General features: G+C 41.3%; 1 protein-coding gene across 2 annotated transcripts in view; it reads right to left on the bottom strand.

Moving 5' to 3' along the window:
- Positions 1–25,992, bottom strand: part of IGF1 (insulin like growth factor 1) — a 358,822-nt gene that overhangs the window by 305,552 nt on the left and 27,278 nt on the right. For both annotated transcript variants that reach the window (XM_086919179.1, XM_086919183.1), the window contains exon 2: positions 18,251–18,407. In XM_086919179.1, coding sequence (XP_086775305.1) covers positions 18,251–18,407 — 157 coding nt within the window. The remainder of the gene's footprint in view (positions 1–18,250; positions 18,408–25,992) is intronic.

The following is a 25,992-nucleotide window of genomic DNA, read 5'->3' as shown; positions in this document are numbered from 1 at the left end:
GGAATTACCGAATCGGTAAATACCGAATCGGTAAATACCGATTCAGTATTTACCGAATCGGTAATACTGAATATTACTGATTCTGTAATAGGTACTGAATCATTATCTACATCTCGTTTACTGATTTCGAAATACCGAATCAGTAAAATTCGGTATTTTAGAATCGGTAAATGGGAATTACCTACATCTGGCCCTTAGTGTTCAAGACTGGTGGTGATAGAATGTCTGACAAAATATCGAAAACATAAATATCGATATACAAAAATATCGGAACAAAAATATCGAAGTCAAAAATATAGGAATTCTATCCCTAACAAGGTAAGTACAAATATATCGAAAATAAAATATAGAATGACAAAAATATCGTTTTTTTTAAATATCGTTTTTTTTAATATAATAAAAATGTAATATTAACAAAATACTACTTATAAATGTAATAAACATATTTAAAAATGTACTATAATATTTAAAATTAATACATAATGTAATACAAATTAATATTAATAAATATATAATACATAATATATTTTTCATTAATAATAACTCTAAATGAATTATTGTCATAACTTAAAAACAAATAAAAATGTAATAAATTACTAATATATTTATTTACATAAAATATTCACATAAATAACAATTAATAACAACATAATACTAATAAAAAAGCTAAATACATTTTAGATAGCGTATGAGTAAAAATTACTATTCCCACTCCAGAGAGTGCGACAGTAGGGAAAGTGTTGGATAGCGTAGCAGTAACAATTACTATTCCCACTCCAGAGAGTGCAACAGTAGGGAAAGTGTTGGATAGCGTAGGGGTAACTATTACTATTCCTACTCCAGAGAGTGCAACAGTAGGGAAAGTTTTGGATAGCGTAGGGGTAAAAATTACTATTCCCACTCCAGAGAGTGCAACAGTAGGGAAAGTGTTGGATAGCGTCAGGGTAACAACTACTATTCCAACTCCAGAGAGTGCAACAGTAGGGAAAGTGTTGGATAGCGGAGGATTAAAAATTACTATTCCAACTCCAGAGAGTGCAACAGTAGGGAAAGTGTTGGATAGCGTAGGGTTAAAAATTACTATTCCAACTCCAGAGAGTGCAACAGTAGGGAAAGTGTTGGATAGCGTAGGGGTAACAATTACTATTCCAATTCCAGAGAGTGCAACAGTAGGGAAAGTGTTGGATAGCGTAGGGGTAACAAATACTATTCCCACTCCAGAGAGTGCAACAGTAGGGAAAGTGTTGGATAGCGTAGGGGTAAAAATTACTATTCCCACTCCAGAGAGTGCAACAGTAGGGAAAGTGTTGGATAGCGTAGGGGTAACAATTACTATTCCAACTCCAGAGAGTGCAACAGTAGGGAAAGTGTTGGAGAGCGTAGGGGTTTAAATTACATACTTATAAATTACATCTATCAATTAATTAATTATTTAAAATTAATTACCAATTAATTAAATTTATTTACCAATTAATTAAAATAAATGTATGCTTCCTACTAATTAATAAATAATTCTACATAATGAATTTACTTCCCACCCTATTCCCCTATAAACCCATAACCCGCTACAGAACATATTTATCAATTAATTAAAAATAATTACCAAAATAATTAAATATAATTACCAATTATTTTTAATTAATGTATGATTCCTACTAATTAATAATTATTTAAACATTATTACATTACTTCCAACCCTATTCCCCTATAAACCCATAACCCGCTACAAAACCGCTCACAGAGGGTTGCTGGCCTGAAGGGACGACGTGGGACCTGTGCGCTCTGCTAGCGCTTGTAAATCCGAGTGGGGCTACTTCAGGGGAAAGACTGCTGCACACGCCGAGGGACTGCGAGGACCAGCAGTCTTTGTGCTCACCAGCTGCTGCCTCTTCCCTCGGCGTTCCCGCCCCCCTGCCTGGATATTCATTTACCTATCGTGGCCCCCGCTTCGCGGGTGCCGCTCACAGAGGGTTGCTGGCCTGAAGGGACGACGTGGGACCTGTGCGCTCTGCTAGCGCTTGTAAATCCGAGTGGGGCTACTTCAGGGGAAAGACTGCTGCACACGCCGAGGGACTGCGAGGACCAGCAGTCTTTGTGCTCACCAGCTGCTGCCTCTTCCCTCGGCGTTCCCGCCCCCCTGCCTGGATATTCATTTACCTATCGCGGCCCCCGCTTCGCGGGTGCCGCTCACAGAGGGTTGCTGGCCTGAAGGGACGATGTGGGACCTGTGCGCTCTGCTAGCGCTTGTAAATCCGAGTGGGGCTACTTCAGGGGAAAGACTGCTGCACACGCCGAGGGACTGCGAGGACCAGCAGTCTTTGTGCTCACCAGCTGCTGCCTCTTCCCTCGGCGTTCCCGCCCCCCTGCCTGGATATTCATTTACCTATCGCGGCCCCCGCTTCGCGGGTGCCGCTCACAGAGGGTTGCTGGCCTGAAGGGACGACGTGGGACCTGTGCGCTCTGCTAGCGCTTGTAAATCCGAGTGGGGCTACTTCAGGGGAAAGACTGCTGCACACGCCGAGGGACTGCGAGGACCAGCAGTCTTTGTGCTCACCAGCTGCTGCCTCTTCCCTCGGCGTTCCTGCCCCCCTGCCTGGAGTGATTTAAATCTCGCTCCTAATCCCGCGACGCGGGACGCCCGCGGGACATAGCCCGGGGCGAAGTCCGGGCAAAGGGCGGGCCCTCCACGGCCCTCAAAGGCCGGAAAAGGACGGGACGGGCCACCCCCCTTGGTTGCCACACTCTAGGCATACTATATAATAGGTAAAGACCCCCCTGTAAGTATTCTGTGTTCCTATTAGTGGACCCTTTCACATATCAAGGTCCTACATTCCTATACCACCATGACCACCAAGGTGGACCATTTTACCTACGAAGACAGCAGTGGCCAAACGTGCTCCCTGTTAGATGAGCTGAACCTCCTTTGCAAAACCACATATGCCTCATTAGAAACTCCCCTTTTGCCCAAAAATGTGAGTTTACTTCCACACAAGGCTACACTTCTAGATTTACCCATATTTGTTAATAAATCCTGCAGTCCGAATACACAAAGCAATGAGTCCCCTCAGATCCCATCCACAAAAAGGAAAAATATCGATGTCATTAAAGGCGGAAATAATCCTAAAATTCAAAAACTGTGTCCATCCACTGCAAACTCCCCAATGATTCCTCCGTCTGTGGAGTTTCCAGAAGCCATAGCACCCCCTTCCCAACTGCAAATAATACCTATTATCGAACAACTGCTTAGTTCCATGATAGCACCCTTACTAGAAAAAATGAACTTGTTAGGGGAACAGCTTTCCGAGATAGAGAAAGCCATTTTCTTAAATCCGCTGGTTGACAAACACAGTGCTATACCAAATCGCCCTAAGACTTCTCCTACACATCTAGGCTCAAAACCATCTGTGCTGGATAAAAGGCATCAAATAAAACCCACTGGCCCTACTGCTTCAGGGCATCAAACACCTAAATTCCCCACTAAAGATTCCCTCCCACAGCTGACCGCACCGAGAGTAGGTCAAAATAAAATTAATTCTATCCATTTACCCCCGGAAGCGGCCCCATACGTGTGCATCCTTGCGGGTGTACCTTCTCTCCCACCGGGAAAAATTGAGAGACAATATGATTTAGTCAACAAAACCAAATTCTGGCTGTTAAAAAATAGACCATTGCCTCCTAATCTATACGGAGTAATAAGGAGTGATAGAAGGGTTGGTTGGCTGGGCTCTCTTCCCAAAGACGTTGCGGGGGACCTGGTACTCGTGAGATTTAGGGACCGAAACATAGTACCTTATTTGAAAACCTGCCCGCCTCGAGTAAGAGACGGCCCAATATCAATATGGGACCTACATGACTTTTACCCCATAATCCCGGGCTTTCCCCCCTGAATATCTGGACATGTAACAAAGGCTAATCATGAACTCCTGTGTTTAAACCACGAACTCCTTTGATACTGCCATAACCTTGTAGCGGAAAATAACTTTTTATGTCAGGGACCCTTCCTTACTGTACTCTAGTCATTTAAAATGTTTTTATATAGATTGTAATTTGTATTTATCATGAACTTTTATGGTTTTGTTTTTCAAAAGCCGAATAAAGTATATTTGAATTTGAATTTGAATTTGAATTCATATTTATCAATTAATCAATTAATTAAAATTATTTACAAATAATTCTCAATTAATTAATTAATTATTCCTACTAATTAATAATTAATCTAACATAATTAAATTACTTCTCACCCTATTCCCCTATAAACCCATAACCCGCTACAGAACATATTTATCAATTAATTAAAATTAATTAAAAATTAATTCTCAATTAATTAATTAATAATTCCTACTAATTAACATAATTAAATTACTTCCCACCCTATTCCCCTATAAACCCACAACTGGCTACAGTACTAAAAGACAATATTTAATTAAATTACATTAAAAATAAATAATAAAACATAATAAATACAATATAATATACACAGAATTTATTTAAAAATCGATATTAGTAACATCGAAATTATTTATTTCGATATTATTGACATCGATATTTAAAACTTCGAAATTACTAATATCATACTAATATCGATATTAAGACTGTCGATATTACTTACCTTCTATATTATGTCCCATTGATATTTAAACTTCGATATAATTGTATATCGAAATTTAAAACTCGATATTTTGTCTGTGTACCGTGGTGAATATATATAGAGTATATCAGACTCTTGAATTAGACCCCAAATTTGCTTGGTATATAATAAAAGTAGGAATTAAAAACCCCTCAAACTATGTCAGGATAAATTGCTGCTTCACCAGCAGTAATTTCCTATATGATGGAGGATGCTGTCTTGATATGAGTTTCTATTGATAGTGATTGTCTTAGGAGCTGGATTCATTGAACCACTTGCCTAGTTAGTAATGCTGACACAGCTACTGCAGCTGAAAGGAGGAACGGTACCCTCATGAGAATTGATCCAAAGATGTCTCTTTCCAGGTCACTGACAAGATATTCCTAAAGGAATTTAGCGAGGACACAATTTTATATTAGAAGAAGAGGGCAGTTTCGGAAAATTTCAAGCATCCATAGACTTCTACCCACAGATAAGGAGAGAATCCAGAGGAAGCAAAGTATGTGGCAGAGGACAACGTTCAGATTATGTCTCAGGTGAGTGCTACTTTCCCTATCAGTTGGTTTCTGGCAAAGGCTGGCAGCTGAATAAGGTTCCACATAAAATCTCGGGGAAGGATAACTTTGGATCCTTGGGTTTTGGTTGGACGATCTTAGCAAGTCTGCAGATTGTTCAAATGTGTCCATCTTTTTAAAAGTCAATCTGAAACCTATCTTACATGCTTCTGAATGTGTCGTGCAAAGCTTTTAACCTTGCACATAATTAGGTATTGTCATAAAATTGTTATTTTCCAAGCTTAATTGTGAACATAAAATCAAGATTTTATTATCACAGGCTTCGATTATCCCACCATTTGTTTTACCAATGAGTAATGCAGGAGATAGGTATTATAAAATGGTTAAATAATAATTATTAATGAATTTAACATTGTTAATAGTATGTTCATCAAGCTTAGGACACATCTAGTATAGATTGAATTATTGTTTTTTTATATTTCATGGCACTAAAGAATTTCATTGAAAGCTGCAACATTCCATCAGCAGAGTAGACACGGAGGCAGATGGCCAACTTGGGGTTTGGGATATAATGTTTTCACACCTACCTTTTCTTGGAATTTAGTAACTTTTTTCCCCCCAGAAAACAGCATTAAAGAGGCTGCACTGCAAGCAGAACACATGTTGTTAGTCCTTAAATTCTTAAACCTCGAAATGGAAGGTGCACCAGAATTGAAATCAAGATCACAAGTTTATGTCCATCATCTTCTTTTTATTAATCAAGAATAGTTGCATATGAATTAAAATCAGCCATCAGCCAACGTGTTTCGTTCCTATCACAGAGGAACTTCATCAGGGCTTCATATATTAAATAGCTTGTTCACATAGTTTTTCATGAGAACCATAGGGTTGTCACCAGGATGCTCACCCACGGAGGCACAGGGTCAGACTGATTTGCATATGGCCATGTCTGAACTGGGGTGGTGTGGAGTGCTAAAAAACGATAGATTTAGGCCCATATCTCTGTACTGGGGTGAATGTATGACATTGTTCTGCATTCTGTCCATCAACTGTGGTTTTTGCAATTGTCGCCCCGAGTGGGATGGGTATGCTCAGTCCCATGCTCTCCACACCACTGGATTCAAGCAAGTCAGGCTGAAGACGCCTGGAATGCCAGAAACCGGTCCTCTGAAGCTTGTTTCCGGTCCAGGGAAGGCATGGCTTGGCAGTTCGTGCTGGACTGTTCCCATGAGGCACAGGGTCAGACTGATTTGCATATGGCCATGTCTGAACTGGGGTGGTGTGGAGTGCCAAAAAACGATGGATTTAGGTCCAGATCTCTGTACTGGGGTGAATGTATGACATTGTTCTGCATTCTGTCAATCAACTGTGGTTTTTGCATTCAGGGCTTAGTGACAGTAGCCCCATCCAAAACAGGGTTTAATGCTTCAGAGCAAAACAGGATCTCCTCATTAAGGGCCAGATGTAGGTCCCCAAATATCGGCCGTTAATGGATGAAATCCGGTATTAGGCATCTGAGATGTAGGGGCCATATTTAAGGATTCAGTAATTTACCGAATCGGTAATTTAAGGAATCGGTAAAAAACACGAATTCTTAAAATACCGATTCGGTAAATTACCGAATCCTTCATGTAGGGAGCACTCAAGTGAGTGCATTTTTCATTTAAGGATTCGTTATTTACCACCAACTACAAGTTGGTGGTAAATACCGAATACCTTTAAAAAAGCAATTCTTTGCTTTTTTTAAAGTGCCATGTGGCAGACATACATGCCCGTGGGCATGTATGTGCGCTACATGTGAACCCATGCACTATTCAGGGGTGCAACAGGGTGTCAATGTGACACCCTGCCACCCTTGTAAATGGTCCCCCTATTAACGATTCGGTAAATACAGTATTTACAGATTCGGTATCTACCGAATCAGTAATTCGCATTCATTCCTATGGGCCCCCAGGCCCAGGGGAATTAATGGGAATTACTGATTCGGTAAATACCGAATCGGTAAATACCGATTCTGTACTTACCGAATTGGTAATACCAAATATTACCGATTCGGTAAAATGTACCGAATCTTTATCTACATCCCATTTACCGATTCTGAAATACTGAATCGGTAAAATGCGGTATTTTAGAATCGGTAAATGGGAATCTGGCCCCCAATCTCTTCATCACAGCATATTTCTTAATTCTTGTGTGTAAATAAAGAGTACACCCTTCTCAGGAACCTTCTCACAGGCCTCTCTGTAGTCCCCATATACAGATACAAAACGTCCTAAAAAGTAAATCACATCAACCCTTCCTTGAAGGGTCTGCATCTGATCCATTCCCAGGTCAGAGCTCAATTTGAGGCACTATGCATCATCTAAAAAGCTGTTGTTAAATGGAATGCTGGCTGTTTCTCAGTGGGAGAGGCCATCTCTGGGGGAACTGAAATCACAAGATGCTAATCAATGGCAAGACATAAGGTCAAGCAATGCTATAAACAGATGATCCACAAGCACACCTTTTCCTTCATTCCAATTAGAAAACAAACTCTAAATGCATATGCACTTATCTACATTACTCTACAATTCTGAAAGAAACTGAAAACATGTTTTAAGAATACCTTCACTATTCACTGACTTCTCCTTGGTTATCTTCATGAGTGGATGTTTCACATTCAATCATTGAGAACTCCTACTCCATGTAGTAACCTCTAACCTATAACCCAGTATTGGTAAAGCACAAACTAATCACCCCTAAGGGTCTCAAGGCCATCAGGAAGATTAAGCGAGCTATTACCCAGAGTCACATGGAGCAGGGCTGAGCTGCCGCTGGTAATCGAACTGTGAGCCCCGTGCTCAGAAGTCAGCCGCCCTGGTCGCTGTTCTAGCAGCTCATTTTGTAGTATACATGTACTGTACTCACATGTTGTGATTGCTCAATATTACTCAGGTTCACATTTTAATATATTCTTCCTAATTTCATTCCATGTAGAGCAGTCTTCTACATATTATAGCCATGTTTTTCTATAGAAAACCTATAAACACATTTTATAATTCCAGATGCCAATAGATCTAATTTCAACGTCATTACTCTCATAATTCTTACCTCCATTTTCATTATTTCCTGGATTAAACACACCATATAATGCACTGTTTCATATAAAAAAGTGCATTTTGCAATCATATTTAGTTAAATAATAATTGGGCAGAAGTAATAAACAGTGGTTAGAAATACTGGTCACAATTTTCTCCCAGTATTTTTGTGACCAGTGCGGTATTTTGTGAACTGACCTATGAACTAATAGATCATTTTGCAAAAAGATAAATTGTAGTGGGTCACAATTTGAACTACCTCAAGAATATTGAGTAAGGTTGCAAATTGCAACCCACTACCATTCACTGACATAATAAGGATGGTTTCCTGCAATGGTCAGCAGACCTCCATGTCTGTGACTGCCTTTAAATAATGAAACCTTATTTTTAATGCAGGCAGTTGTTTGCTTTGGGAGGAGGCAGTGGTCAAGTGGTCTCAACTTAAACTCTCAACGTGGCGCCCATTTCACGAGCGCCATGCTTTATCTTTTACTTGCTGCTTCGAAGCTGCATCTTGCCCTGGGGTGCTCTCCCTACCACCACCAAAAACAGCCTGCCAATCCTACACCCCTCCCACCCCGGCTGCCGGGTTAAGGAGACTGCGCCTTCATCATCAGCCAGGCTCAGCCTCTCCTGGGATCACCTCTTCAGCCGCATGGGCCACAGCGATCAGCCGCTGAGCCGGGCTCAGACCTGCTCATCTCTCCTGCACCAGTTGATTTGCCGCCACCCACACCCTCTGCAGCACTTGAAATGACGGGGTCACTGGTGGCTAGACACAGCTACCTGGCGATGGCAGGTGTCCTTCATGCTTATTCCTCTCTTGCTCTCACTAAATGTCAGATTAATTCTAATGCATGTGGTGAACGTCACTGGCAACCATTGGCTCAAATGCAGCACTGCTCTTCCCAGACTTTACCACTCCTCCCTGTATTTCCCTCTTATATAATTTCCTCTTGCCATATTTCTCATAGCCTTCTCTTCCCATTCTCTCTACTGCTTTATGTTCCCTTCTTACTTTCTACCTCCACTTCCCCTGCCCCCTTTCTCTACTGTCTTTGTCCTGCTTGTATCTCCTCCCCATCTGCCACAATCCCTCCTCCGGTTCTCCATCAGTTTTTTATTGGGTGTAGATTGGTCCAAACCTCACAGTGAGTTCTCCATGCCATCAACTGAATTTCCTGGCATGCGCTGAAGTGCTGCTTTATCAGAAATCCAACTGACTGTTCACTGGCATGATCTGACTTACAGTTCCTTCTCTCAGATACACACTCTAAAGGCTTGGATATTACTGAGGTGTATTTTTGACCAGACTCTATTGTGTCACAGTTAACCTAAAAGGGAGAGATCATTGAGAATCAATCAAATGATTCCTAGTTTAGGCAGGAGTCCAACTAGGTGGAGCTGTCCTTTGCAGCTATAGAGGAGTTTGGCTCTGGTTCACCACTCAGTCGTCACCCACCCAGCCTGACATCGGACACAGTTTTCCTCGCCTCCTGACTTTCCTGTTTTCCCTAACTACTTTCCCCCTTGCTGTTTTTTTTCTAATGTTTATTCTATGCTATTGTAACTCATGTATCTACATTATACTGTTTCCCTTTCTACGTTATGCGACATTCCAGCAACTGATGTAACTTTGTGACTATGTTCTGAAACTATGTACTTCCTCATGTACAGCGCTCTGATACCTCTGGGTCTAGCCAGCGCTATATAAAACTTTCAAATAAATAAAGAGTTCAAAAGGCAGAACACTGTACTGTACAGTATTTCACTTTCACACATGGACACTTCTTCTTGTAGTCCCTGCAGATGAAAAGGGTGCACAACGTAGTAGAGGGGGGGAAGCAAGGCCAATGTGTTAGTCACTCTCGCATTTGCCATTAGGCTACAGGAAACAGAACTGCTTGCAGGAATGTGTAACCTGCAAGATAAAGCCCTGAAAGCAACCATGCCACCCCTGCAGGTCTATAAGGCACAGTTACCTATTAACCAGCCTTCACTTACAAATAAAAGCTCATTCACTGGTCTACGAGGTCTTTCTGGCTGCTCATGCCAAAACAGATACAGTGGGTGTAGCCCGTCCTGGGGCCCTTTTTGTAGAAGATCATACAACATGATGGTGGTAGATTGAAATCCGCCAATGGATACAGTAAACACAAGAAGATGATGGGTGGAGTGCTGAAACTTTTAAGACACTCACCCCCAGTCACAGATCTGGGTTGAATCCATCCTCGTCCTTTAGCTCACTTTGCCACCCCAGGTCAGACCCAGTCATATGCAAATCAGTCTTGACCCTAGGAACAGTCCAGCCCGAACTGCCAAGCCAGGTCTTCCCTGGACTGGAAACAAGCATCCTGGGACCGATTTCGGAGTAACACCCCTCATCAGCCAGGCTAGCTTGAATCCAATGGCAAAGTGAACAAGGTACCCACACCTGGATACAGTGGCATAGGTGCATTCCATCATCCTTGTTATATCCACGCTGCTTAATGGGGTAGATGAAGGAGCATCAGCATAGGACAAATGCTACAGGAATAAATATCAGATTCTGTACTAACATGAAGGCTGAACCTGGGCATAATGAGTACATCAATAAACTTTCAATTGTTCCCTTGCCTTTCTTTCCTTCTACTGATCATGTCCTTTCCCTTCACCCTCTGCAGGCCTCCTCTCTCTGAGTTGTACCTACTCTAGGTTGCATGCCTGTCTGCTTTAATCTCTCTTATTGCATTCATTCAACTTGTAGGTGATGGCTGTGCACTGCAAAGTTTATATGTAAATTAAAGGCGTATACCGTGCTCCTTGGGATTACTCCCCGCTCAGGAGTATATTATAATGAATTTGGACAGCACTGACACGGAATGTGCAAGTATCTCCTAGGGCACTGGTGAATAGATGCTGAAAAAACCAGCTGCATGTTTTTTGACATATGAAAAAGAAGAGAGTATGATAGATATGGTCCATGAAGGAAAAGAATGAGTGTGATCATGTAATTACATTGAACAATTTCCATGAGTATGAATAAAATACTTTTGAAGATAAGAAGCACAAAAAAACTTTATTGAAAAACTTTATTGAACAACTGCAGCTGTTTTTTTCAGCATCTATTCACCAGTGCCCTTGGAGACACTTGCACATTCCGTGTCAGTGCTGTCCAAATTCATTCATTCAACTTGCACACACCACATTTTGTAAATCCCATCTCATTCTGTAAAGCCATATCACTGTGCTTAACGTTACCTAATATTCTCCAGCCTATTTATGGATGCCATGTACAGAGTGTCAACCCTCAGGTTTTACCAGCAGAAGCAGAATCTACTTCCTGCCCCTTCAGACTCCCCACGCCGCAGCTTTAGCCACTACATACCACTCTACAACACAAAATTATATTCCATATAATTACACTCATGACACACAATCCCACTCCACATCATCCCAGTACACACTATATCAAATAATTACTATCCACATAATTCCACGGCACATCCTGCCAAATAAGTCCACTATACAAATCCACTCCACGCTACTCAATTCCACAACACATAATTCCACAACTAACAATTCCTATCTAGCCCGTTCCACAGCACACCACATATATCCACTACTACAAACCAAAACACCTGGATATAAAACATTGTGATGTACAATGCCAATAGCTCTAACACTCACAGATGTGACACCTATTCCATTTCAAATGCTTGTTGTTTATGGTGCCCCTATTCCGTTTCTGTTAGTGATAAGAGGATCCTGACAGGATGGAAATCAATGTGTGGAGACTAGCATTGGGTCTGTAGGGTGCTACACCTGCAGCAGAAGTTTCACTTGAATTCATGGGCATATTTATGAGAGGCTTGCATTACGTTTGCACCACACAAAGTGGTACATGCATGATGGAATTCTCTAAATCAGATTTATGAAGCCACCCATCACCCACAACCCCGCCCCTCTCCAGTACCATTTTCCTGCTTCACAGCTGTCCAGCCATCCCCAACAATACTTAAAGGTGGTTTCTGCACCGCTGTGCCACTGGTGCGCTGAAGGTGTGCCAAAGGCAAGGTCATCTGCTCCATGCCCTGGTCCCCAAACCATCCACCACTATGACTCCTGCACCCTCCATGCACTCAACACCGGATGCTCCACTGCCTGCCACCATGCATCTCTGAAGAACACCAAAGGCCCATTCACCTGCTGCAACTGAACCTTTGACGGCCTCTTCACACCAGGCCTATCAACTGTACGACCCTCAAGAACCAGACCCGACCACCTCAGATGCATCCTACTAAACACTATTACCCTTCAAAGAAGCGCCATGGAGATCTGGGGCCTGCTCGACTCCATCTCACCTGAAATTGCCTTCTTCATATAAACATAGATGAAGCCCACCTCAACCTGGGCATCTCAACCGCCATCTCCGAAAGGCTAAAGAATCATCCATAAGGACCTTGTCAAACGACCTGGAGGAGGCATCACCATCCTACACAGAAACACCATCCTCCTCACAACCAGCTCCAACAACCATGCACCCAACATAGAGCACCTCCACTTCCAGATCCAGACCAACCCGAACGCCACACTCTGCGGCACCCTCATCTACAGACCTCCTGGATCCACTCCCTTCAGCAAAGCCATAGCCGACTTAATCGGTCACCACACTCTGGCCTCAATAGACTACATCCTCCTCTGAGACCTCAATTTCAACTAGGACAACCTTTGCAACCACAACACCTCATTCCTACTGGAGAAAAGGAGTGAGGACGAGAAAAGAGATTCATGACGATAGCGAAGAGAGAGGAATGTTACATAGCATGATTAGGGAATGAGATTAAGTGTCACCAGGGTTCAAAATTGGAAGGAGCCTACTGTGCCCCTGTAATGGGTGTCTTTTAATACCAACCCAAAGATGAGGGGAGGTCAATTTTCTTTCTGGCTTAAATTAGGGCCAATGGTGGCTATACCACCAATTGTGGTAGCCTGCGCACAGCACATATTTGCATAATAAGTTGTTGCTTTTTTCAGTGCATACAGCCTTGTCTGTAGTGCATGAAGCACCTTTATTGCCGCACATAAGGGAACAAAATTAGAGGGAATAGTGCTTCCCAGATGAGGCGTAACAAGGTGAAATACATTTATTTCTCTTCGTCTTTTTCCTCATTCTATGTGTGCTGCATTCCGCAGCACACATAGGTAGAGGAAAACGTCTCTATGGATTGCTTTTGTGCAGGTAGGTGGCCCTACCTGCACCAAAACCATCCTGCCTGCAATGCAGGCACCCTTGCAACATGGTGCAAGAGGTCCTGTGTTGGCGCTAGGCTGATGAAATGGTGCGAGCGCAGAGGGAAAGACAGGAATGCACATACTGCTTAAATATGGTGCATTCCTGAGCTTTCCCACTGATGCAGGGCAGTCAAGGTGACTTGCTGCACTGCCCTGTGCTACTATTTTGATAAATATGCCACTCAGTCTCTCTTCGTGCGAATTGTCTGCTATTCAAATTTGGTAAAGTGGTTTGCAATACTTTTCACGACTCCTATGACAAAAATGGATAAAGTTTAACAGTTTGAATGTAGTTTTGATGAAGTATAAACATTTATTTTGCTGCAGCTGCCTAATTCATGCTTTTGAAAACAGGGGACCCCTATATATTTAATGACCAAGCTATACCTAAGGAAAGAAAGCAATAGGTAAAGGTCTATAGCTTGTTTACATTAAACAATCGAAAAAATACATTGTAATCTGGATCTCTCTGCAGACAGTAACCACTAGTACTCATTATATTAATTTTTCAAAATGTTCCTTGTTTTTTTCATATATAAAACATTTTATTCGTTACACATAGTCTACATTTACCGCATTGCCCCCATCAACTTTACGTCTATCGTATTCATCTATCAATTGATTTATGTGTTTGTGTTGTATTGATATGTGTAACTAATGAAATGTTTTATATATGAAAAAAACATAGTCAATTTTGAAAACTTAATATAATGAGAATCTGTTTTGAAAAATAAAAATAAAATATATTTTTTGTTGATACATTATTGTAGGTCTTCTGTACTAGTGGTTACTGGGCAGAGAGATCTAGATTACAATGTACTTTTTTGATTTTTTAATGTAAACAAGCTATAGACCTTTACCTATTGCTGCCTAATTCATGTACAGTTTACAGATATGTTCAATATTAAAACTTTATTGAAGCTTCAGTTTCAAATATTAGCCAAGGCATCTGTCAAACATTAAGCAATGCATAAAGAGTGTTGATACTTTCCTACTACACACTTGAGCAAGAACTATTCCCCTGCTTCTATTCAGAAGTATTTGAAAAATCTCCTTGTCCCAATTGCATTGCTTACATTGGTAAGCTTATGCTTTGACCACACTTTAGTCTGATAGTTCTAAGGCCTTGGGCATAGTTAAAAAGGTCAGGGTGCACTTGTATTTTAGTTCTTGTTGAGAATAATTCAATATTATTTTGATGTAAGTAGCTAACTTAGGTAAGGGAATGGTATTGCCACCTAGATAGGACTATTTATGTTACAAACAAAGGAAGGTCTAAGTTGTAATTTTGATACTTGCATTTAACAAGGGCTTTCTGTTTTACTGATATTTAATTGTTGCATTGTTTTGAAAATAGATTAGCTTTATTTAAGATGTCATACAAGGAAAACAGTGTGGGAGGAAGTAGGGGCACCGGATACTTCTCTTGTGCTGATGTCTGCGACTTCGGTTTCATTTAACACTCACTCAGAGAATATACCTTAATCTCAAGTTAGGACATGTTACGATACTGTGTCATATCATAAGAATACTTTTATGCATCGTACATAACAGTGCGTTAGTTGCTTCAGGCTTGCAGTGCCCCAGTTCGGCATACACTCCTGAAGGAATTAAGAGACCGATGCACAAAGTAATTTTGTGAGTCGCAAAATCACTGAAGGCCTGATTTAGATCTTGGCGGAGGGGTTATTCCTTCACAATGGTGACCCATATCCCGTTCACCAAAATATAAATCCATTATATCCTATTGGATTTACATTTCGGCAAACAGAACATTCGGCACTGTTGTGACAGAGGAACCCGTCTGCCAAGATCTGAATCAGGCCCTTAGTTTGCAACTGCTAAATAGATTCACTAGATAGTTCACTCCTCATTCAGTTACAATGGTATTTCTTACCGGTTTATGGTTGCAAGCATTGATCTGTGTCTTAAAGGAAGTGGCAACTTAGTAAAACCTGTTGGGCAACCTCATTAAGTAATGGTAGGGCATCACAGCCTACACTGCCCGATGTATTCCCAAATGGGAAACAAGTTTTCTTTAAAAGCAGCATCGGTTCCTTTAAAGAACGTGGTCTGCTTCAAAAAAAGTTTCCCATTTGAGAATACAAAATCAGGGATATGTATATATTATGGATTAAATATAACGTGATGCATAAGGAATCATGGAGTCAATTTGATGTCCTCAGTGACCAGAATGCAAATAAAAAAATTAAACAATGAACTGGATCAAAGTGTAATAACTTTATGAAACTCCAATAAAATAAGTTCATAACAATCACTTGTTAATGGAAATGTGCCCCTGCCTGCAAGAAGGGTGGTCCTTCCACCATTTTTGGTTTCTTTAATTCTATTGACGTCTCCGTACAAAGCACATTGGCAAGGGCACAAACTGATTTAAAAATGTTGTTGAATTTTTATTGTAAACAAGTTCCAACCAGAGTGCACATTGGCAACATTGTTCCCATATTGTTCATGGCAGGCTGCCATCCCTGTGTTGGTAGCCAATCACAGGTAGTTACAAATAGCTATCTGCCTAATTTGTATTAATTAGGTGTTCTGTCCCCTCCTGCTACTGGAGATGTTGTGCTCTGACCTGTTAGTACACATGTTGCATCGAAAAACCAAACCCATTTTGCAAAACGTTGCTTAGCAATTTACAATCACTTTTTTTATGACCTGTCTCTTAGTCCATCAGGCCCGAATAGTTTTTTGTATTTGTGGATTTCCACTGGCTGTTCTGAATCACGCAGTAGCATATTTAACACTATAGAGTCCTCTTTGTATCTTCCCACAAGTAATATCCGTTAGTTAAAAAACATAATGTATTTGCACGAACGGCTGTGTATTTAAGAGGTGTAGCCTTTAAATGCATGATGTCTGAATTCTCTTTTTATAGCGTCCCTCAAATTTTTCGTGTCTTTTTCAGAGATGTTGAGACCATTAAACTTTTGGAGAGAGTAATATAGGAAATACAGTTCCAGGGCAAATTAGGCATGTTGCTTCTTTCCATAAATTGGTCAAATTTTCTTATTTTAAGAGGGCTCTTTAGTGATGATGACTTTACTCCCACTCTAATATAAGTGTCTTCCTATGTATAATACTCTTTGAGAACAAGCAAATTCCTTTGCCCGCATTCATGCTCCACATTTCCAAACCCTACCAAGAGGCAAGGCGGCCCACGAAGAAGATGGTCTAAATGTGCACCCTAGGGCACCAAATGCATGGGTGTATTGAGGGGACATTGCATCTCACTGATGGCCTGTCCATAGAGGGACCCAGGTTTCAAGCTACAGGTGATGGGCCATAGCTCCCTCGTAATATAAATAAGGGGTCCCATCACACACACTAGCAGCGTTGCTGAAGCCATGCTGTCAGTATCTGCAGAAGTGCTTATTGCATCTCCCAATGAAGGCTGTCCTGTACCTTTATTCATTCAAACATGGAGCAGCAGGTGAAGCACACCTTTTTTCTTTCTACTGCGCACTCTTCTGCACATGAACTAATGCTGTAAGAGCTACTGCACACACATTTGTGATACTCCAGCCCGAGTTCCATACACTTAAATTAAATATATGCATTTGCATTAGGTAATACAATTCTTTTGTCTCGCTTCTCTTTCAACATGCCCTTGCTCAATACCACTCAATGGCAGTAGTATGTCCATTAATGGCACACAATAGTTTGAATGTACGTCAATGGTGTATATTCTCTTCTGCTTTGCTTTCAGTGCATCATCTCATTCTTTTCACCGTATTCTGTGAAATAATGTTATATAAATACACACATATAATGTTTATTCAACATACTACACACTTTGAATTCAACATCTGTTAGATTAATACAAATCGAAGAAGTTCAGAAACTTCGCAAAACCTTGAGCTATTGTAAAGCCAAACATTTCTTCCTTATTGGAAGTAGTCCCTTATCTTTTAGTTTAAATATTCTTGGCTTTAGAAAACTCACATGGTGGTGTTATAGTACCAAAAATGTTGTAATTCACTGCTGGACACGGCTGACCTTGAACACCCTGTGACACACCAATGCCACCCACAAACAGCAAGTGACCAAATGCATCAGTAACACACTAGAAGTAAGTGGTGTCATAGTATATTACATAATCAACATTCCCTGGTAACATCACAGGGCTGAACACAATTGAGCGCACACTGCTACAAAAGGACAAGAATTGCCGAGTATTTAACAACCCCTGAACTAGCAGATCCCTTTTCAGTCTTTTAATCCCTCAACAGAAGCTACATTTCCAGGACAGAGGAACTAGTCATCTAGGCATATCTTTGGTGTAGAGCAGTCAGTCAAGCAGACTGAAGCATGTTCTTGGCTAAGGTGCATTTGTGTATTTGAACCATGGTGCATTAGCCGCAGCTCGATGATTTCCTTGCTTGTCCAGCAGACATTGGACTTAGGTAACATAGTAGTGCACAACACATTATGTCAAATTCAACAGAGATTAGCTTCAATTCACCTAAAGTCATATTTACATGGGGACCTACCTAAAATATAGTCCCTTCTGATTAAGAGCAGCAATGAAGAAAAGGTATGCTATGATACAAAATAGGTCAAACGCTGCATACCCACTCATCTACAGAAACATTTTGCGTTACGTGGACCACAATCATACACTTATATGCACATTGCAATTCTAGTACCATGGGTTATTTATTTCTCTTATGCTCTTTAGCTTTGGTTAGGATAGAACAATCCAGTTTACAAAATGCCATTAAATCACCGTAACTTACTGAAATAAAAGCCTCTGTCCCCACACACGAACTGAAGAGCATCAACCAGCTCCGCGCCACATAGTGTTTCTGAGCCCGCCGCTGCCGAATGAGTTAATGTAAGCAAACAGATGGTCAGGTAGAACCAATGAATGGAGGACACGGTGTGCATCTTCACCTGCATAAGAAGAACAAAAATGTGGAGTCAATAAAATGAAAACGATTTCTGCTCAGTCTCAATAGTAAAAATATGCAATTATCCTCTGACGAAGGTGCAACTAAAATACGTCAATATCATGAAACAACACAGCTTTCAGAATATTTGTTTGGAACACTATTAGTAATAATTCGTTTTTTCAGCATGATAAATGCCATCAAACCGAAATATCTATCGATCTGTCTGTCTGTCTGTCTGTCTGTCTGTCTGTCTGTCTGTCTGTCTGTCTGTCTGTCTGTCTGTCTGTCTATCTATCTATCTATCTATCTATCTATCTATCTATCTATCTATCTATCTATCTATCTATTTATCTATCTATCTATCTATCTATCTATCTATCTATCTATCTATCTATCTATCTATCTATCTATCTATCTATCTATCTATCTATCTATCTATCTATCTATCTATCTATCTTGAGTGCTTTTCTCGCACTCCAGGCAGGGGTACAAAGACACGTTATCATTATCATTATCATAATGACAGAATCAAGCCACTTTAGGACCCTACTATTTAATAAACAAAGGGGCATATTACCAAGGCAGGCGATATGAAATTAGCGCCGCTTTTTAGGCCGTTTTTTGGCCGCAAATCGGCGATAATTTCATTGCCCTATTAGCAAACTGTTGCTAACAGCAGTTAGCGACAGCTTTAGGTGATACCGAGCGATTTGGGGCCCGCTTTGCATGTCATCGATATTTATCGCTAATGACATGCGAAGTGGGCGTACCCAACCTGTTAGCGACTGAAAGCAGTCGCTAACATCGCTATCGCCTATTATCAACGCAGGCGTAGCAATGAAAAAATTCATGCTAAGCGCGAATATCGCTGAAACTAATGCCGGCTCAGACCACTTCTTAACCTGTATATCCAATGGGAGTTGGATATTCAGGTTAAGACCCTATTGGCGTTAATTGCTGAATATCGCTGGATTCCCAGCAATATTCACGCATTTCGCCGCCATCGCTGGATATTTTATTGCATTGGAGATAAATGTTGCTAATAGCACGTTATCTCTGCGATAAAATCCGGTGATGCGTGGCGATAAAAAAAATTTCACGAAGCATATTTACCGATAAATATCGCTAGTTGTTGATAATATGCCCCAAAATGAATTAATGCATTGTAACAAAACACACTTGATTGAAATCACACCTATCACAACTATCTAATTTTTATACAGACAGAATGTGCTTTTTAATAAAACAAAACAAAGGATATTTTGAAAATTTCACATTCCAACCTTCACAACTAAGGGGCCAATTATGATGCTGCCCGTAAAGGCTGCGACCTATGGTCGGAGCCTTTACCGGCCGCTTCGTAATGGGTTTCTCGGTTTCCTTTCTAACTGCCTCATTATGATGGAGGCGATCGGAAAGGAAACTGGCCGGTCATTCTGGCTGGCTTCCGATGGGCTCAGAGAGCCCGTCCACCAGTCGGAAGCCAGCTAGTAATAGCAGGGGCGGGCCTTTCTACCCTTGAGATTACAGAGCACGGTTTCTGACAAGGTTTCCATGCCGGCCTGTCCGGCATGGAAACCATGTCAGAAAGCGTGGTTGTGGGACCCCAGCTGGGCCCTCTTTAATGCACGGCCGCTGGTTGGAAGCTGAGGGGGCACGTTGATCCCTGCACCTTGTGGCAGGCACCTTGTGGTGCCTGCCACGGGGTGCAGGGAGGAACTGACCTCCCTTTCCTCAATGGGAGCTTGTGTTAGAGCCGGTTCACAGCCGTAACACAAGCTCCCATTGAGGAAAGGGAGCATGCAACTGAACAGTGTTTGGTCGCATCATAATGAGTTGGTCAGGACCGCCAACCAGATGTCGGTTGGTCCCAGGACTGAGTCGGTGTCGGGCGGAAGCAATTCTGCCTGACGTCAAAATAAGCCCCTAAGTATTTTGTTGTCTTTTTTTGTAAGGCAACAGTCCTTTTCCATCTGTGCACCCAGGATGTGGACCATTATCAATGTGCCCATAAGGTCTGCCACATCCCTGCATCAATTCATGAAAGAGTTGAAAATATACCTCTTTATAGAATACCATAATGCAGTAAAAGTATTTTTTTCTCTTGGAGCAAAAGTACCTTTTAAATCACTCATTGCCTGTGTCTTTGCCTTTGTCACTCTACAGCGCTCTGCTGCCTTTTGACTTTATTTGCTTTATACAAATACGACATATATATATATATACATGCATACAAAAAATACATAGCAACTAATGTGAAATATGTGCCTATATTTTCACCTTGGGTGCTGCTGAAATTAAACAATACTGTGTATAGGCTTGTGGTTTACAATGTCACCAGAATCCCTCAATGACAATATAGGAACATATTACTTGTTATCTTGTCCCTCTTTCTCTGAATGTCAATATATTCTTCTTTCTTTCTCTTCCTCTCCCTCTCTCCCTAAATATATAGGGAGTTCTATCTTTCTCAATACATAGGGAGGAGATGTGACCTAATGGCTTGAGTATCTGAATCACTGTAAATATATGTGAAACAGAATATATATATATGTACACACACACACATGTATATGTATGTATATATATATATACATATATATATATATATATATATATATATATATATATATATATATATATATATATATATATATATATATATATATATATATATATATACAACAAATCTCTTTCGCAAGTTTATGCCCTAATATGCCCCTGCAAATTAGTGTATGTAGGCAGCACCATAAAGCCAGTAAAACTACGCATACTTGAGCACATGCGAGCTATCACCAATGACGACAAACAGTATCCAATCGCTCGCCATTTCCAAAGATACCATAAGGGAAATGCAAATTTGTTACAGTTTTGTGCCCTAGATTCAATCCCAAAGTCGGAAAGGGGTGGAGATAGGTAACAAGAACTGCGTAGACTGGAATCACGATTAATCATAAAGTATGAAACTATGCAGCCAGGAGGGATCAATAAGGATGAAGAACTGGCAGTCCACCTAGGCTGAATACTGCATTGTGTTTAACATATTTCATGAATGGGATCTTCTACTGCCGTGTTGCTATCTTGAGTTTGTTATTATATGTTTTTTAACTGGTACTTGACCATTTTAATTGATTTGCACATTATTCACTTGAAGGAGACGGAGTGTTTTGCCCACTATGAAGAAGTTCCGAGCACTGAAGGAACATTGAAAGAGACTTATTGTTTCAGCCCACTTGGGAAGAATTGCACAATTTGTATTCACTTCCATAATGATAGTTAATCTAAGCCATGTTTAAATGCCCACTTGGGCAGAATTGTATCAATGTGGTTAATTAGTACACAATTCCTTTTAGAAATTTATGAATTACACTACAAATCGAATGGGGGCCCACTGAGGTTATAATAATCTTCAGTATTTAGTGAAGTTTACCGAATTTAAACATAAGTTGAAAGTCGTATAAAAACGATTTAATGACGATGTATATACATTATGGCGAAATCATGTAAAGATTAGAATTCTTGAATGTGAATGTTTGGTTTAAAATACTGTTCCAACATGGCGACTCAGTATGCAACAAAAATAATGGATAGAGTAAAATCCGTAGTACTGCACTATATCATGAAAACACTGTGTACTAACAACTGACCCGTGACCAACGAACCGGCTGGTTCCGAAATGCGTCGGGTATGTTTGCCGCTGCTGTTTGAAAAATAAATTGCTTCATCGAAGAATTGGGGCTCGGCGTTTTTTCGTACTTAAAACGTAAGGACTTGGTGTTGGAATATATATATACTTAAAGGTATAAATGGAGCACTCCTCCATGTATAGAATCGTGCTATGTTAATGTCCGTTGATATTAATTTTGCCAGCAGCCAACATCAGATAATCATAGTTTTCTCCTCTTCAAACAAGTAGTCCAAAACTCAAAAGATGTGGTGAAAGTTTCTTTAATTATTCTCATGCTGTCATATAGAAAACAGATTATTTAGATATATAGCTACATAGAGTACAAATGATTCAGCAAACGTGTTTTGTCCAACACTGGACTTTCTCAAGGCTAATTAGCAAGACGTGACACAATTGCACAATGAGTAATACGAGACAAAGGTGTCCAATTCAAATGGAAGGTCCAGTTTGTTTACAAATCCAACACAGTTAAAGACCTGTTATCTACAGTAAAAGGTTCTAAATTTTAATATTGTCTAGTTGCCTACAAACCATTCTTTATTTCTTGAATCCTACAGCCTGTCATCAGCATAGATGGTTGATCTAATTTGCTGTGCCATATACACCTAATCACTCCCCATTCGTTAGGGGATCTACATGCAATAGATGTCCAATTTTTCAAAACATAGTGCATACACTATAAGTAAAGACCATTACCCTGGTCCCTCATGAGTCCTGTATGTATCTTGTACCTTGATAAGTACTAGGTGTATCGTATGTGCAACCAAAATCCTGCGTATGTCGTGGGATTCTCGAATCCTAGACCCACCTTGGGTCTCAGAATTTGCAAACACAGCACAGAATTCACTAATCCTGAAACAATTTGATCTCTACCTTGATGTAACCGATGCAATTACAAACATCTTCATTAATTATCTTGCAGACCATATTAAATATCATATATTATTAACACTATAAATTAGCTTACTATGAATATAGCATAATTTATTTGTTTGAATATGTGTTATTCAATAACATTGTGCTTTTAGATATTTAGGTGTATATATTGTTAGACCTTGGGATTTGGTGTGCAAGTAATGGATTGCAAGACTGCATGACTGCCATGCGAGTTATGGTTTGCAGAACTAACCGTAACTTCCAAATTTCAGTAGTTTTTCCATTTGAATTCATAACCATAATTCTATTCTGAATTTCAAAGCACTTTTAAACACATTTTAACACATTTTACCTAGGATACTTGGTGAAAGGGAGTGTTAATCCACATGGAAGTGGGGATTATATCGCAATTCGACCCAGATATTCAGGTTCTTGCGGTTCTTCCCCATTCCACAGGGACTAATGTAAGTGCAAAATACTGGAAAGTTCTTATTACACGGTATGGATGCTAACAAACGCAGGGATTTCACTCCACCAGCATCGTTATCAGTCCCAGCTTGGGAGTTCACTCACACTTCACATGAAGTCTATAACCTCTTGTCCATTTAGCTTGCCTGGTCATTTTCCTACTCTATTTGATTGCTGGCAGTAGTAGGAATATCATGTTATGAAACGTGCTGATTTTCAGATCTAATGCATTTATCCTTTTATTAATTAGGAGGGTAAGGCGCACGTTACAGGGCATTTACCTAAGGCATTTACCTAAGGGTCACAAGGTGTTTCGAATACCCGCTCCTAACTAGCCTAACACTTCTGTCAATCTAAACTGAGGCTCAGCCACATGGCTCAAGTTCCTTTAATGCCCCTCTACTCTTCAGTGACACACATGGCTGTGGGTTGCCCATAATGGTTTTGAATATTTAAACAAAGTCATTACATGGCTGGAACAGTTTGGAAAATCCATCCTACGAGTTGAACTATAGTGTTCCCTCTGTTGCTGAACAAAATGATGTAAAGATCAGATACAATGATTAACAATAGGTGCTTTCCGAATTCACATTGTGTTTCATGTCCAATGTCAAAGAATCCTGGCACATGCAATACCAATATGACTGAAGAAGTGTTACAGTATTACACGGAATCTCGGTCTACAACATGAATTAACCTTTACCTACCATGTCAAATACTTCAGGAAGTAGGAGTATGTATAATATATCTCAGAGTGAGTCTAGTAGAACTTGCACAGAAAGCTGCGTGTTTCGTTTTTTTAGGTTTCGCCTGGCGTTCGCAGAGGCGAAAACTTTTGTGAAGAGTATGGTGCCTTTGTCACGCCTCTCACTAGCCATTGGAAGAGATCTGTCTGTCATGGTTCGAGGCGATTCGTGGGCGTTCCGGGAATGTTTTTCTCATCCCGCCCCTTTGCGATCGTCATGCGGCGGTGGGCGGTTGTTTATTTATTTATTTTTTCAAGCTTTGTTTTCGCCATTTTTAAAGTGTCGTTTTCAGGGGTGGGTTGCGCGATGTCCCGCTCTCCGTTACCGCCCCCCCTCCCGCTGTCCGTGTGCCCGTTCCTGCCCCCCCTCCCGAAGTTCGTGTGCCCGTTACCGTCCCCCCTCCCGCTGTCCGTTCCCGCCCCCCCTCCCGCTGTCCGTGCTCCGTGTGACTACTATTGTCGGCGGTTACTTCCCTGGCTGTTCGTTTGTTTGGAGATTGCATTAGTGCTGTACTCTTAATTCCATCTCAGGGATAGCATAGGTCTATGTTCGTTTATTTACGTTCTTTATTCGGAATCTGTGTTTCCGAGGTTATTAGCCTTTCCTGTAGTCTTCCCCCGCCCTTGTGCTCCGCCCGGCGGCCGGGTTTTGCTCCGCCGTCCGGCCGGGCACAGCCAGCCACTCTTCCCACGACCTTGTTCCAACCTTCAGTGACTTATCCATTCCTGCACTAGGAGAAGGAAAGACGAGAAATAAGGGGACACACTTCACTTTAATTTGGAACCCGAACATTCCTTCCCTTCAGCCTGGCTTCTGCCCATCATTCTTCACAACATACAAGGACTCAGGCTATTTCTGAAGGGGACAAAGGAGCATTCAACGTGAAACAGACAGCGCTGCACATCACGCAGACAACATCACTGCTGCACTTTTGCACTGCACTGAGTCATTTTCACTGCAGTACTCGGGCAGTGTGATCCTAACAGCAGCACTGCACATTCACCCTCAGAACTCTACGGGGTAACACGGTGCAGCTCTACACAGAGCATGCATGCTCGCGGGCCCGATTCCGGTGGGATGCCAGCGATTTTTGGAGCAAAAAAATGCTTTTCTTTAGGCTGTCTCCCGCCTGAACAGCATCTGTTTCAATAGAAGTGAAAGAGGTAAATCCATGCTCCCGATTGTGTTTTTAGACTCTCCCACCTCCCTCCTCTAAAATGTTGGCCTGTATGCACAGAGTGACTGTCAGTGTAGTAATGCACATGGTGGCACTGATTCAGTGCAGCACTGCAGACTATGCCCTCACTGCATCACTCGACAGGGATCTCACTGCAGCATTAGAGAGACCTCACTGGAGCACTGTAGAGCCTGGCCCTCACTGCAGGGCTAAACAGCATCCCTCCAGTATACCAAGACACCCTCACAGCAGAACTGCACAGAGTGACAGTCATTATTACTGCACTGGAGAGACCTCACTGCAGAACTGTAGAGCCTGACCCTCACTGCAGGGCTGAACAGCATCCCTCCGGTATACCAAGACAGCCCCACACCAGCACTGCACAGAGGGACCGCCATTATTACTGCACTGGAGAGACCTCACTGTAGAGCGTGACCCTCACTGCAGGACTGCACAGAACAGCCCTCCGTGCAGTACTACACAAAGAAGCGCTTAATGGAGAAATGCACAGAATAATCCTCATTACCACACTACAAACAGTACCCCCCTCAGCAGCACTGCACTAGAGGGCAACACTGCAAGTTGATAATCATTACATCACTGCCCAGACAGACTCTAATTACATCACTGC

This window comes from Lissotriton vulgaris, chromosome 1_1 (genome assembly GCF_964263255.1).
Source record: "Lissotriton vulgaris chromosome 1_1, aLisVul1.2, whole genome shotgun sequence".
Lineage (NCBI taxonomy): Eukaryota > Metazoa > Chordata > Amphibia > Caudata > Salamandridae > Lissotriton > Lissotriton vulgaris.
This window is presented reverse-complemented; position numbering and strand designations above follow the sequence as displayed.